The sequence below is a fragment of the Marmota monax genome, unplaced genomic scaffold, assembly GCF_021218885.2.
Source record: "Marmota monax isolate L192 unplaced genomic scaffold, Marmota_monax_Labrador192_F-V1.1 WCK01_AAM20220418_F8-fsc00012, whole genome shotgun sequence".
Taxonomy (NCBI): domain Eukaryota; kingdom Metazoa; phylum Chordata; class Mammalia; order Rodentia; family Sciuridae; genus Marmota; species Marmota monax.
The window spans coordinates 9,278,683-9,291,993 of record NW_026695227.1 but is presented as its reverse complement, the minus strand read 5'-3'; the positions used below and the strand labels follow the sequence as shown (position 1 = coordinate 9,291,993).

Sequence of the window (13,311 nt, the reverse complement as noted above, 5' to 3'; positions counted from 1 at the left end):
GTTCAACCTAAATATTATATTTAGTTAATATCCATATAGATAAGAAAATATATTTTTGTCTTTATGTCAATTTTGAATACTTTTTAAGCCCAATAATGCATTTGCATATTACCTTAAAAGTAAATGACTTTTAAATACTTTCTTAACTGCCTTGACTCATAAATATTAAGGCCATTTAAATTTCAAAAATAAAAATGTTTTAGGGCATCCAAAACTCATTTAAAGATAAAAGCAGGATCTACTAAAAAACTGATTTTTTTTTTATTTGTTCCAATTAGTTACACATGACAGTAGAATGTATTTTCATACATCATACATAAATGGAGTATAATTTCTCATTCTTCTGGTTGTACATGATGTAGAATCACACCAGTTGTGTAGTCATACATGTACATAGGGTAATAATGTCTGATTCATTCTAGTATCCTTCCTATCCCCATACTCCCTCTCCTATCTTCACTCCCCTCTGCCTAATTCAAAGTACCTCTATTTTTTCCTAGCCCCCTGCCCCCTTATTGTGAATTAGTATCCACATATCAGAGAAAATATTTGGCCTTTGATTTTTTGGAATTGGCTTATTTCTCTTAGCATTATATTCTCCAGCTCCATCCATTTACCTCAAATGCCATAATTTCATTCTTCTTTAAGGCTGAGTAATATTTCATTGTGTGTATATACCACATTTTTTGAATCCGTTCATCTGTTGAAGGGCATCTAGGTCGGTTCCGTATTTTGGCTACTATTAATTGAGCTGCTATAAACATTGATGTGGCTGTGTCACTGTATATGCTAATTTTCAGTCCTTTGGGTATAAACCAAGGAGTGGGATAACTGGGTCAAATGGAGTCTTGTTAAAGCAGTCAGTTCCTAAGCCAACATGGTGAAGATTTGGGCCTACTGTTTCTTCTATTAGGTGCAGGGTCTCTGTTCTAGTGCCTAAGTCTTTGATCCACTTTGAGTTTTGTGCATGGTGAGAGATAGGAGTTTAATTTCATTTTGTTACATATGGATTTCCAGTTTTCCCAGAACCATTTGTTAAGAGGTATCTTTTCTCCAATTAATGTTTTTGATGATTTTTTTTCTAGTATGAAATAACTATTTACATGGGTTTGTCTTTGTGTCGTCTATTCTGTACCATTGGTCTACATGTCTATTTGGTATCGATACCATGCTGGAGAAACTGATTTTTTAAAACATGATCACTGAAAATAGTATAAGACACATTATATCCTGTCTCATGTGGACTGATAGGAAGCATATTTTGTAGCATATTTTGAAGTCAATTCAGGGTGTAAAGAGTTTCAAGTGACAATATTCAGTTTTAACCTTATTCTTGAATATGCTTCATCTCTGCTGTTGTTTTCTTTTTTAACCCTACGTTCTCACTATCCTATGAATCATTGATGTCAGTGTTGAGAATCATGGCTCAAATCCTGTACTCCCAGCACTAAAGATTGAATACCCGATAACTGACAAGGCAAGCACAAAAGGTTTTATTTAAAGGATGGGGTGGGGAGGAGATCCTCTGCAGAGGATGGAGTCCAAGTTGGTGCCCAGGGGAGCAGGAGTGCCCTGCCCCTTTTATAGATATTAGACTTCTTTTTGTTCTCATGCCCTCTCTTCCCATCCAGCCTATTTGACCCAAAAGGTGGAGTGATCCAAGGGCAGGAACAAACCCACCCAGGGGTAGGTGCAAGAAGGGAGCTACCCCAGGGCTACTCATTAACAACTCCTTGAAGAGAGAAACAATTCCCTGGAGGCAGGTAACCTTGGCAACAGGTTAGAGGAGGGGAAAGTGCTCTGGAGGTATTAGCATTTTATTTCGTTTGAATTAGTCCCTATCTTCCTGACCCAGTCATTCACTACTTACACTGACTGTCCTTCTGTCCCCCATCATTGAAATATTGTCTCACAAATGTAGACAATATCATATAAAACTACCCATGAAACAGCAACAGCCTACACCTTCAGACTTTTATGGAGTGCTGTGCTATGCCCTGTGCTGGAAGCTACAGTTTGAAGATAGAAACAATAGAGTTTCAGCTTCTTTGGACTTGGTGTAGAGGAGAAACAAATACAAACACTGAACTTCATTATAAAATGTGCTATGACAGGTGTACTTATAAATATGCCCATGGCAATCAAGGAGCATTAGGAGGATTACATAACAGAATCTATGGGGATGAAACTCAGGAAAGCCTTGTTCTAGGTGAAAGAGTCAGAGAATGAAAGAGCTGGCTTGGTATGGGATGATGGCAGACAGGCTATTCCTGGCAGCTGGAACAATATCAGCACTGGAAGAGAAGCAGGCCACAGCATGGTGCAGGGGCTTTGATGTCACTGGGGAACACTGGATTTGTGGTTCTGAGTGTTAGATGATAAAGTTGGATGGAGCAAGTGGCAGGTGCCCACTTCCACAGAGATCAGTCACTTTACAACATTGTGATGATAAAAAGATGAACAGGGACATCTCAAAATCCAGTGAATACTGACAACATTAGACTACTTCAACATTATTATTTTTCAAGCTTATTGGATTTCTGAAAAATATACTCATAGGAAACTCTGAAAGAAAAGTATTCATTGACATACATATTTTATTATAAAATATAAATAATCTCTTCCTTAGTTCCTTAATCTAGGAATCAACTGCTCGACCCACAGTAGGTACATCATTAATACACTAACGAAGTTATTCTGAATATGCAGGTCCAGGCTAATCAAACCTTGGAAGTCCTTTAAAGACTTTCAAAGAGATTCCAAAATGTCAAAGCAAATGTGTGTTCTTCTAAATGTATCTAGTGACCTCTGCTGGAATATTTATTTATCAAGGAAACCAAATACAAGTTGTCTTCTTTTCTTTTCTTTTTTTTTCCCCCTAATTTGCCCTCTTGCCTCTTCCCATTGAAAGATAAGATTTTAGTGTGGGAGTGAAATTAGGAATCAGGGTCTTTTGAGCACCTTTTTCCTACCTTAGAGAAGTCCTGTCTCCCTTTCTGCCTCAACAGCTCTTATCTTTCTGCTGCCAACTCATTTATTTGTGCTTTTAGCATAAACCTTATAGGACAGTATTCAGGGATTTCGGAAGCAGAGAACTTTGCCTGATCCTCCTCCAAATCTGCAGAAATGACTGCCTTTCTCTGCACATACATATGGAAGAAGGCACTTCATCCAGAGAGCAAGGATAGATGAAAACATGGACATATTTCTTTTAGTTCTATTTATTTCCCTTCTCTTGACTCCAGGAGCAATTTTGAAAATAGCATTTGCCACTAAAAAGCAAAGAATTGGTGAAGAGTGACCTCATGTTGAGAATAACAAGATTAAAAAAAAGTACAGAAGCCTGATGGGAGGTGTCATTAGGATATGATATGTTGCTGAAAATACTGGTACTTGATATTAAAAATAAGTCAAATGGGAACTAAGGACAAGGAATTTCAAAACATCACAATAACAAGAGTAGAATTGTGCAAAACCTTATGATATGATTAAATTTGAAAACCGTTTTGATTTATCCCATGCATGGTGTGCATATCTGTAATTCATGATTATTACAGAAAATTTGTAAAACACAAATAAACCAAAAATACCACACAAATACTGGTCATAACCACTGTCACTTACAGACAATAACTGTAAGAGTTTTGGCACGTATCCTCCCAATTTTTTGTTCGTGTCTATTTTAGTCTTCTCTTCATATATACTTCATGACTACACACACACACACACATGTTATTACAACATTGATTCAGACATACTACTTATGTTATCTTGTATCTTAGTTATTTTCATTTACCACATTATAAAATGTATTTATTAATCTTAGGTCATTTTCTTCCAAAGTGTTTAATATAATAAAGTACCAAACAGGTAACAAACATGTATAGTACAATATAAAAAAATAAGAAAATTAGCCTCCTATTCCTCTCCATTGGTAACCAATGCCCTTTGGGGAAGGTTTTAATAGGCCACCATATGTTTTATAAATAAGGCTGAGCATTACTAAAGTGTTTGGCATAGTGCCAGGCACTACATTAATTCTCTAATGTAAATTATCTCATCCTCATTATAATAAGTAAACTAAAGCTTATATAAACATCTGCTCAAGGTTACATATCTGATAAGTGGCTGAATGGACGGTTCCAGACCAAGCACTTGCCACCTGGAACATACTGTAAATGAATAAATCACTCTTTTGGTGTATGTTGAATAATGTGAATCAGCTCTCCTGTGGCTTGTTCAATCCTGGAAAAACCAATCTCAAGGTTGTTGAGAGGAAGCACTGCAAACGCAAAGCTCTATCATGTCCCTGTCATCTCATCTCATTCCTCATCAACATGTCCTTCTGTTGGGCTTTATTGGAATTTGTGTTTGCAGAACACTCAGAAGTTAGGTCAACACGAACAAATAAATCATTATGTAAAAAAGTCTTTTCAACAACATAGCCTCATATCTCTATTATTTTAGTACTTGATTTTTTGGTTAGCCATGTACCCTTTTTTTCCCACAATTCAAACAAATGGATAATAAACTGTGTATGTATATTTACATTTGTAGACAAAGATAATCAAATATGTTGCTGAATCATGGAAGACTTGTTTATTTTTCTTGATTTACATAAATTATTAATATAACATAATAAAATATGACTTTACCTATCTTGAGTCATTAAAACAGGCTTAAGTCAATTAGGCCAACTACATGGAGTGAGACTACAGACCCAATAAATGTTTCTAAAATAGTATTATAATAAGGAACAAATTATGCTTTGACAATGTACTTATAATTCTAACCTGAACATTATTTTGTATGAACTTCAATTCTACTACTACATGGTATAATGTAAAAATACAGACTGCCAGGTAAATCTGTAAAGCAAGATGGTTCAAATTAAAGCATGCTGTGAATGTCCTTACTTTAGAAACAAAATTGTGTGTGTGTGTGTGTGTGTGAATATATTGATACAAATACACATACAAACACATGATAGAGCAAATATATGGCATTTATTGGCAATGTTATCCTAATGATATTTCTATTGTAACTTTTTCCTGTATTTGAACATATTTCCATCCACATCCATTAAATTATTATTATTAATATTTTTTTGGCACTGGGGATGGAACTCAGGTGTGCTCAGCCATTGAGCTACATCTCTAGCCCTTTTTTTATTTTAATTTTGAGACAGGGTCTTGCTAAGTTGCAGAGACTGTCTTCAAACTTGTGATCTTCCTGCCTCAACCTCCCAAGGTACTAAGATCATAGGTGTGTGAAACCACACTGGGATCATTGAATCATTCTTTATCAATTTGATCATATTTGTAAATATACAGTGTAACTAAAATTAATTTCTATTAGGTCATTTAACTGTGGACTGATAATCATTGACCAGTCAAAAATACATTTATTATATGCTATACCCAAAGACACACTGAGATTTATACTTTTGATATGGGGGGGGGGAATTTAAGTTATTAAGAAAGAGACAAACAAGAGCTATGCTTATCATCAAAATTAAATTTGTAAGTGTAGAAGGAAATAATCAGAAATAAAATTTTTTAAAGCTCTAGAAAAAAGTGTTAAAAAAGAAAGAATAGAGCCAGGCGCTGTGATGCACACCTGTAATCCCAGCGGCTTGGGAGGCTAAGGCAGGAGGATCTCAAGTTTAAAGCCAGCCTCAGCAAAGGTGAGTTGCTAAGCAACTCAGTGAGACCCTCTCTCTAAACAAAATAGGACTGGAGATGTGCCCCTGTGGTTGAGTGCTCTTGAGTTCAATCCCTGGTACCCGCTCCCCCTCAAAAAACAAGAAAGAAACAAAGAATAGAAAGCCAAAAGAATTTAAAACTGGAAACATATCTCAACCAGTTCTACATGTAGTCTGCAAACTTTATGAGGGAAATTGCTTTGCTAATATTGGATTGCTCTGGAAATGATGAAACAAGCCCTGGAGACAGTGTGAGTCTAGCTTGGTCAAAAGGACAAGGGCTAAAGGGCTGGATACGTATCACGCTCAACCTGTCCCAGGAGGAGCCTGCTCAAGCCCTGAACAGCAGGATTTTACTCGAGATTGCTCTGGGTCATTTAGGTAGATAGTAGTAAGAGATAGTGTCCTCATTGGACAAAAAGATAAGCCTCCTTCAATTGGGAGTTCTCTGGGAAGCACTGGAGATTTTGTTCTACTCATTTACTCTTTGAGTATCTACTAGAGCTTGATACCTACCAGCTCTAAACTTCCGTGTTTCTAAGTGCTCCTATCCAGGAATTGCAATTAATTGAAACAGGGAATCAATCAAGGGTTTTAGAAGACTGGAAGAAGAATGCTTCGAGGCCGATCATTATCTGTGACATCCCTAAGTGGGCTTCCTCAGTGGGAAGCTGAAAAACTTCCTGTGGAGGATTTACTGCTCTTTGAAGTTTCTTGGGAGGTGACCAATAAAGGTTTGTGCTGCTCCTGATGGTAACTATTTCTCAGGTTGCTGAAGAATATAGATTCAGATTTCATAGGTGATGCTTCAGTGATAATGCATGAGCAAGGGTGACATTTGATCTAATCTATTTCAACAGACAGTGAAAACTTAAGACTTGTGTATGTGTTGAAGAGGGAGTAAGTGAAAAAATTAGTCATTGCCAGAAAATGTGAATTCAAATAATAATTTTAAATCCATGTCACAATAAAATAAGAGTGAAAAGTTTATTTTTTGTTGTTTTATGATTTTTTTCATCAATAAAATCTTCATAAGTACTTTAAGTGCTTTTAAGTCCTTTATTTTGGGAAGTACCATATGAAGAAACTTAAACTCCTCATGCTATTAGCAATTGTATGAAACATTTCATAGCATTTCTAATAATTTAAGATTAGTTTTGAATTAAAGTTTTAATGTAAAAGCTGATCAGAAGACAAAATGCTGTACTGCTACTCAAAAGACTGAAAGTATTTTTCTTCAATGCTATGCATACATAGAAATTATAAAATAAGAAAGAAAATCAAATTGATCAAATAAAATAATTTTCTAATAAGATATAACCTGATTATGCTGGGTTGGAGAAGGCAACCTAGATTGGTTTTAATACTACAGGTACCTGTACAATTATCAAAGAACAATTCTTATAGATTGATAGATTCTAGTTAAAAATTGTTAAGACTATGAAGGAAAAAACATTATCTAACAGAGAAAAGATAATGGTTTTGAAGGCTGAATCCTTTAATATCATGAAGAAACAGGTCCAGAGATTGATGGGTAAATAGCAGTGACAAGCTGTATAATTTGAAGAAGCTGAAATGAAAACATGAATATGATACATGGCTTCTTCCTTTTGACTAGTTAGACCCAGAATAATCCCAAATTACGATTACACTTGGCTTCTGTTCTGATTTTTATCTTATGCCAACTGTTCAAAAATTGCATTTGTAAAATTCCTTAAATCAAAATTATCAATTAATTCTGCCTATGCAAAAGGGCATAGAATTCAGGTGAAAGAACAAGGTCCAGTCTTCCTGGCTGCATTGAGAAGAAGCAAGGAGAAAAGGGACTTTACTGTACAGTAGAGAAGTATCTTACAAGTAGATCTTTCCAATATTCTTTTTCCTGTCACAGTTTTTTTTCTGCCCAGTTTTTATTTTATTTTATTTTTATTGTGAGCAAACAAGTTTTATTTTGCAAAATATTATGTAATATGAACTCCACTGCAAAAGAAGGGAATAAATTAATTTTAATTATGTAATCCAGAGGAAAAGGAACAGGTCGAATGAAGGTCCTGGATCTAATGGATCTCTCTATAGGGACAACAAGAGACAAAAATATATCACCCAATATCAGCTAAAAGAAAACAGAAACCACATGAAAAACTGTTCCTTTTTGCCCAGTTTTTAAAAATGGCCAAGGTTTCTGGCATAGAGCCACCATACAATACATGAATCCCAGGGCATACCTTGAAATGAAGATTTCCTCAGTGGAGTAAGCAAGAGCTCAAGGACATAGCTCCTTGGTGGAAAAAATTGGGGTGAGAGGTTCTTAGCAAACAGAGTCAGCCCAGACGACCTCAGCCCAGTGCCCACACTTTAGCAAGCCCCCTTTCTTTCCTTGTTTGCTCTCCATTTATCAAACATTAATGGAACTAATGAAAACTTATCCCATGGGTCTTAAATCCCAATCATGTGCATGCTGATTTCAGTCTTGATATTTTTAATATCTCTCTCAGACTGATTTTGTCAAAAATTTTAATAGAGACGTACAATGATTCCATTCATCCCTGACAATATAAATTTGCTTTGAACTTGACTTTCCTGCAGTTTATAGCCACAGCTTGAGGCATCTTAGAGATTATAAATCCAACCCTTCTATGTAATACACAAAATAGATATATAGAGGCACTAAATGAACAAGCAAACGGAAGACAGAGGACTAAGATGTAGGTTTCTTCCCAGTCTGATTCCCCATTTTTTACTGCTACATAAGAATTAAATTTTGAGATCTCTACTGTCTAAGGATATGTCCTATAGATGAAAAAGCTCTGACTTGCAGTCAAATGTTAGAGACCTCTGAATAATAAAAAAACCCTCTTGAACTATCTCAGTATCAGATTATTCATGAATAAAATGAAAATAATATGTTTGAGTCATCTTACAATGTTCTGTGGCAAACAAGGAAGTTTTTTCATAACAAAGAAAAAAAGGGTTTTTTAGAGAGGAACAAAATTTCTCACTACCAGTTCTTTGCCAGTGAGTTATGGAAATGTTTAAAGTATAACTAACAAAGGAGTCACAATTAAACTATTGGTTGTTAATAATAACATCCAAATAACCTTTCAGTGGTTCATATTAACCTTAAATTTATTGCTTTTATTAATTATCCATTTTTTGTTATTATCCATTCAAAAAAGATTTATCAAGTATCTGTTAGGTGTCAAGCAATAAAAGACTAGAGAGACAGAATTTAACAAAATAGAATTGAGCTGGGCAGGGTAGCACACTCCCATAATCCCAGTGGCTTGGGAGGCTGAGGCAAGAGGATCTCGAGTTCAAAGCCAGCCTCAGCAAAAGCAAGGTGCGAAGCAATTCAGTGAGACCCTGTCTCTAAATAAAATACAAATAGGGCTGGGAATGTGGCTCCATGGTTGAATGCCCTTGAGTTCAATCTCTGGTACCCTAAACAAACAAACAAACAAAAACAGAATTGATTTCCAATCTTTCAGCATTTATAGACTTGCAGGAAGATTGACATTGAACATGTAGATATAGACACATGCAGTAGTGTCAGGGTTAGAGAGAAAGGTGCTTGAAGATTATGTGTGGTGCTATTGGTTGTGGCTGTGGTGGGATTCTTAACTGAGTTTTGGGGTTTGTGGAGAACCTTTCTAATGAAGAGACATTTGAGTTGATATTTAAGTTTGAACTGCTGTGGGGCAAATATGACAGAGGAGGCAATAAAGATAGAGAGTTCTATATGAGAGACCTACACAGGCTGAGATGCATTGGTACACATGCCAAGATGCAGAAGTGTGCCCTCTTCAGAGATCTCAGTGCAGCTCAGAGAGGGAAGAGGAAGGAATATGAAGGAAGACAGGAGAAACCTTCTGGGGCTAGATTGTGAAGCTCCTGATGAATTATTATCTTTAAGGATAATAAATTTATCTTCAATCCATGAAAAATAAACAGAGCCATTAACTTCTAAATAGTGGGAAGTGCTAAATCTCTGATGTGTTTTTGAAAAAGTACTGTTAAGAATTGGGAGCAAAAAATAGCAGAAAAGTTGCACTGCCTAAAATGGGAAGTTTTCTCCAAATGTTGTGGGGTGGGGGGAGTTTACTTTCTCTCTCTTTGCTCAGGCCTTATTACAATCATTTCTTCTCCACAGACTTTCCCCAAACATTTCCAACTATAGTCAGATTATCATGTTGAAGATTTTGGATCATAAAGAATTTAATGAAATCTGTCACAAATAAAACGAAACTAAGAGGTATAAAGACTTTTGAAATTTAATCCTAAAATAAAAGCTTTCTTCTCAAAACAGACCAGACACAAATTGTTTAGTTCCAAGTCAGCATGTTACTGGACATAATACCTTTACCTGCTGCCTCCTCAAACTGGAAATCACAGCTCTAGGTCACATGGCACAAGGGCACATGAACAAACTCAAAACTTGTAGTCAAACGGCCTGGTAGAAACCCAGTATAACCACAAGTTTACTCTTCTGAGGGAGGCATTCTGTCGGAGAGAACCTTGATATACATGGGCCTCAAGGAGTCTGTGAACTTTTAGAAATTGTATCTGAAAAGATGTGTGCATATATTTTTTAAGATTTTTTTTTGAGGACACTACATACTTTTGTAAGTAGAGATCCTCAGAGTTTTCTGATTGATGTAGGAATCATGATTCATATGAAATATGTCTATATAGGTTCTATATTGCCCATTTTAAAATTGGATTTTTCTTTTTTGCTAGTGTGTTGTTTGTGCTCCTTAAATATTTTTATCTTAATCCCTTACTAGGTTGTATAGTTTGCAAATATTTTCTCCCATTCTGTGGGTTGTCTTGTTATTCTGTTCTTTTTCTTTGCTTTGCAGAAGATTTGCACAAATGTAATAAAATCACATTTGTCTAATTTCACTATGTTGTATCCACAAATCCTTGCCTATTCCAATGTCCTGAAAAGTTTCTCCTATTTTCTACTAGTGGTTTCATAGTTTCAGATCTCACATCTAGGTGTCTAATATATTTTGACTTGATTTTTGTAACTGGTGCAAGGTTGAGGTTTAGTTTCATTCTTTTGCTTGTGGATATCCAATTTTCACAGCATCATTTATTAAAGAAACTGTCCTTTCCCCAGTATATATTCATACACTTTTGTCAAAAATCTCTTAGCTATAGATGAATGGTTTGTTCCTAGAATTTCTTTTTTGTTCCACTACTCTGTTTTTGTGACAGTAAAATGCTGTTTTGATCACTTTAACTTTGTTGTATATTTTGAAGTCTGTTAGTGTGATGCCTCCTGCTTTTTTGTTTCTCCCCACTCAAGATTTCTTTGGTTATTTGGGTTCTTTTATGCTTTGATATGAATTTTTAAGACGGCTTTTTCAGTTTCTGATATGAATGCCCTTGGTATTTCAATAGGAATTTCATTGAATATTATGGCCATTTTAACAATATTAATTATTACAATCCATGAACATTGTATAGCTTTTCTTTTTCTTCAATTTTGTCATCAATGTTTTATTTAAAAAACATTTTTTTAGTAGTGAATAGACAGAATGCCTTTATTTTATTTGTTTATTTTTATGTGGTGCTGAGGATCGAACCCAGTGCCTCATGCATGCTTGACAAGTTCTCTGCTGCTGAGCTACAGCCCCAGCCCTGTCATCAATATTTTATAGTTTTCACTGTAGAGATCTTTTACCTCTTTGGGTAGATTATTTCTTAGATATTTAATTTTGTGTGTAGTTATTGTAAATAGGAATGCTTTCTTGATTTCTTTTTTTCAGATAAGTTGCTATTGGCATATAGAAATGTATGTTGATTTTTGCAAATAGAAAACTATTTGAAACTTTGCTGAAGTCATTTATAAGTTCTAATAATTTTTTTGTGTAAAGTCTTTGGAAGTTTCTACATCTGCAAGGAGTGACAATTTGACTTCTTTTTTTTTTTTTTTTTCCAATTTGGATACCACTTATTGCTTTCTCTTGTCTGATGCTCTGGTACTTTATAAATAAATAAAAGGGTTGAAAGTTTACATACTTGTTCTGTTCTAGATCTTAAATAGAAAGCTTTCAACTTTTACCTATCTGGTATGATCTTAGCTGCGGGTATGCTTACCCTGATTTGAACATTATGCAATCTATACATATACTGAAACTCATATAGTACCCCATAAATATGTATAATATTTATATCAGTTACAAAAAAAGGAAGAAAAAAAGAAAAAGAAAAAAGAAAGAAGATTTGTGGCTCCAAAATACTCTAAGCCCCTAAATTCCTTTTTGTCAATCCAGAAGATTCTGGAGCAAAAACAAAGTAAAATATAAGAATCCTGTTTCCTTCCTTCCCCACACCATTTTTGAGAAACCCATCAATTTGTTGCTCCATTCATTTAAATTATGTTCTTGCTGACTTTAGCCTGAGGATTCTGATGTCAGACTATCTAAGTGGGAATCCCAACTCGTCCATTAACTATGTGATGTTGTATCCATTTCAAACCTCTCTTTGTCTCAGGGTCACCATTTAAAAAATAAGGATTGCATCTACCTGTAATGCTGTTGTGAAAGTTTTTTAAAATATCAATCATAAGTTATTTGCAACAGTACCTGCATTTAATAAATGCTCTGTAGGCATTAGCTTATTGTTATTAATTTTTCATAAAATTTATTTATAAGAAGAGAACATTAAATCATCAATTATCATATTGGCTTTCCCTTTGAATGATTCCATGATTTTATTTTAAACACAAGATTAGAAAGAATAAAAAAAAGAATAAAAAAAAGACGCAGGTCAAGGTTAATTAAATCATGGATGACATAGTAATTCAGGGTTGCAGTTTCTTTGCCTGACAGAGATAAGTCAATGGCATCCTAAGCCATACCACATGAGCCACACAATTCAAGCAAAATCTGCATAGCACACACAGAGTCAAGACAAATACCAGTCTCCCCACTTCCTTTACATCTAGAATACCATGTTATCCAGAATATCAAGCTTATCCTATATAGAACATTTGAAAATATCATTGTAGATGTATCAGGGTGAGTGTGCTTTGCCCAAAGTTGAATATCGCCTCTCACTGTGGAGACTGCAGCTACTTTGATTTAAACCGCAGAATTAATAAAGTGCTGGGAACACAAATATTTAGGGAAGGACTGCCTCAGAGAATGATGTCCTACCTGCATAATGACTATCTTTGCTCCTGCAAATGTGTCTTGGTACAGGAGGGTCCGATTAGCAATTACATATCCTGAAGTAAACAAATGACTTCCAAATTCTATAACTTGAGCATTTTAAAATAGTCAAGATTTAATCAATTTTATTATGGAAGTACATAATAATAAATACTAATGCGTGCGTGCGCACACATACACACACATATGGAGACAGTGAGGTCATTATTATGGCTAGTGTCCATTCTATTCTGCTTTGGAATAGTGATATTTAGTAAAATTAGCAGTGTTCTTGGGTGAAAAGTTAGGGTTTTAGCTTCTCTTTGCTATATGTGCCATGGTAGCTCATCTTTTCTTGCTTATGAAAGGCTTGATACTTTGTCCTCACACTAAAGATAACTCCCATGTTGTTTCAGGAAAACACAAATCAATAAGATACAAAGTACT

At 35.1% G+C, this 13,311-nt stretch overlaps 1 protein-coding gene across 4 annotated transcripts in view; it reads left to right on the top strand.

Moving 5' to 3' along the window:
- The first annotated feature begins 5,981 nt into the window (after positions 1-5,981).
- The window catches only part of Gys2 (glycogen synthase 2), a 55,670-nt gene continuing 48,340 nt past the window's right edge, over positions 5,982-13,311 (top strand). For 2 of the 4 annotated variants that reach the window (XM_046435623.2, XM_046435622.2), the window contains exon 1: positions 5,982-6,438. In XM_046435623.2, the coding sequence (XP_046291579.1) occupies positions 6,318-6,438 (121 nt within the window). In that variant the 5' untranslated portion in view covers positions 5,982-6,317. Of the gene's footprint in view, positions 6,439-9,854; positions 9,957-10,008; positions 10,327-13,311 lie in introns of those variants that run through there. The other 2 variants (XM_046435624.2, XM_046435626.2) reach the window with 2 other exon arrangements.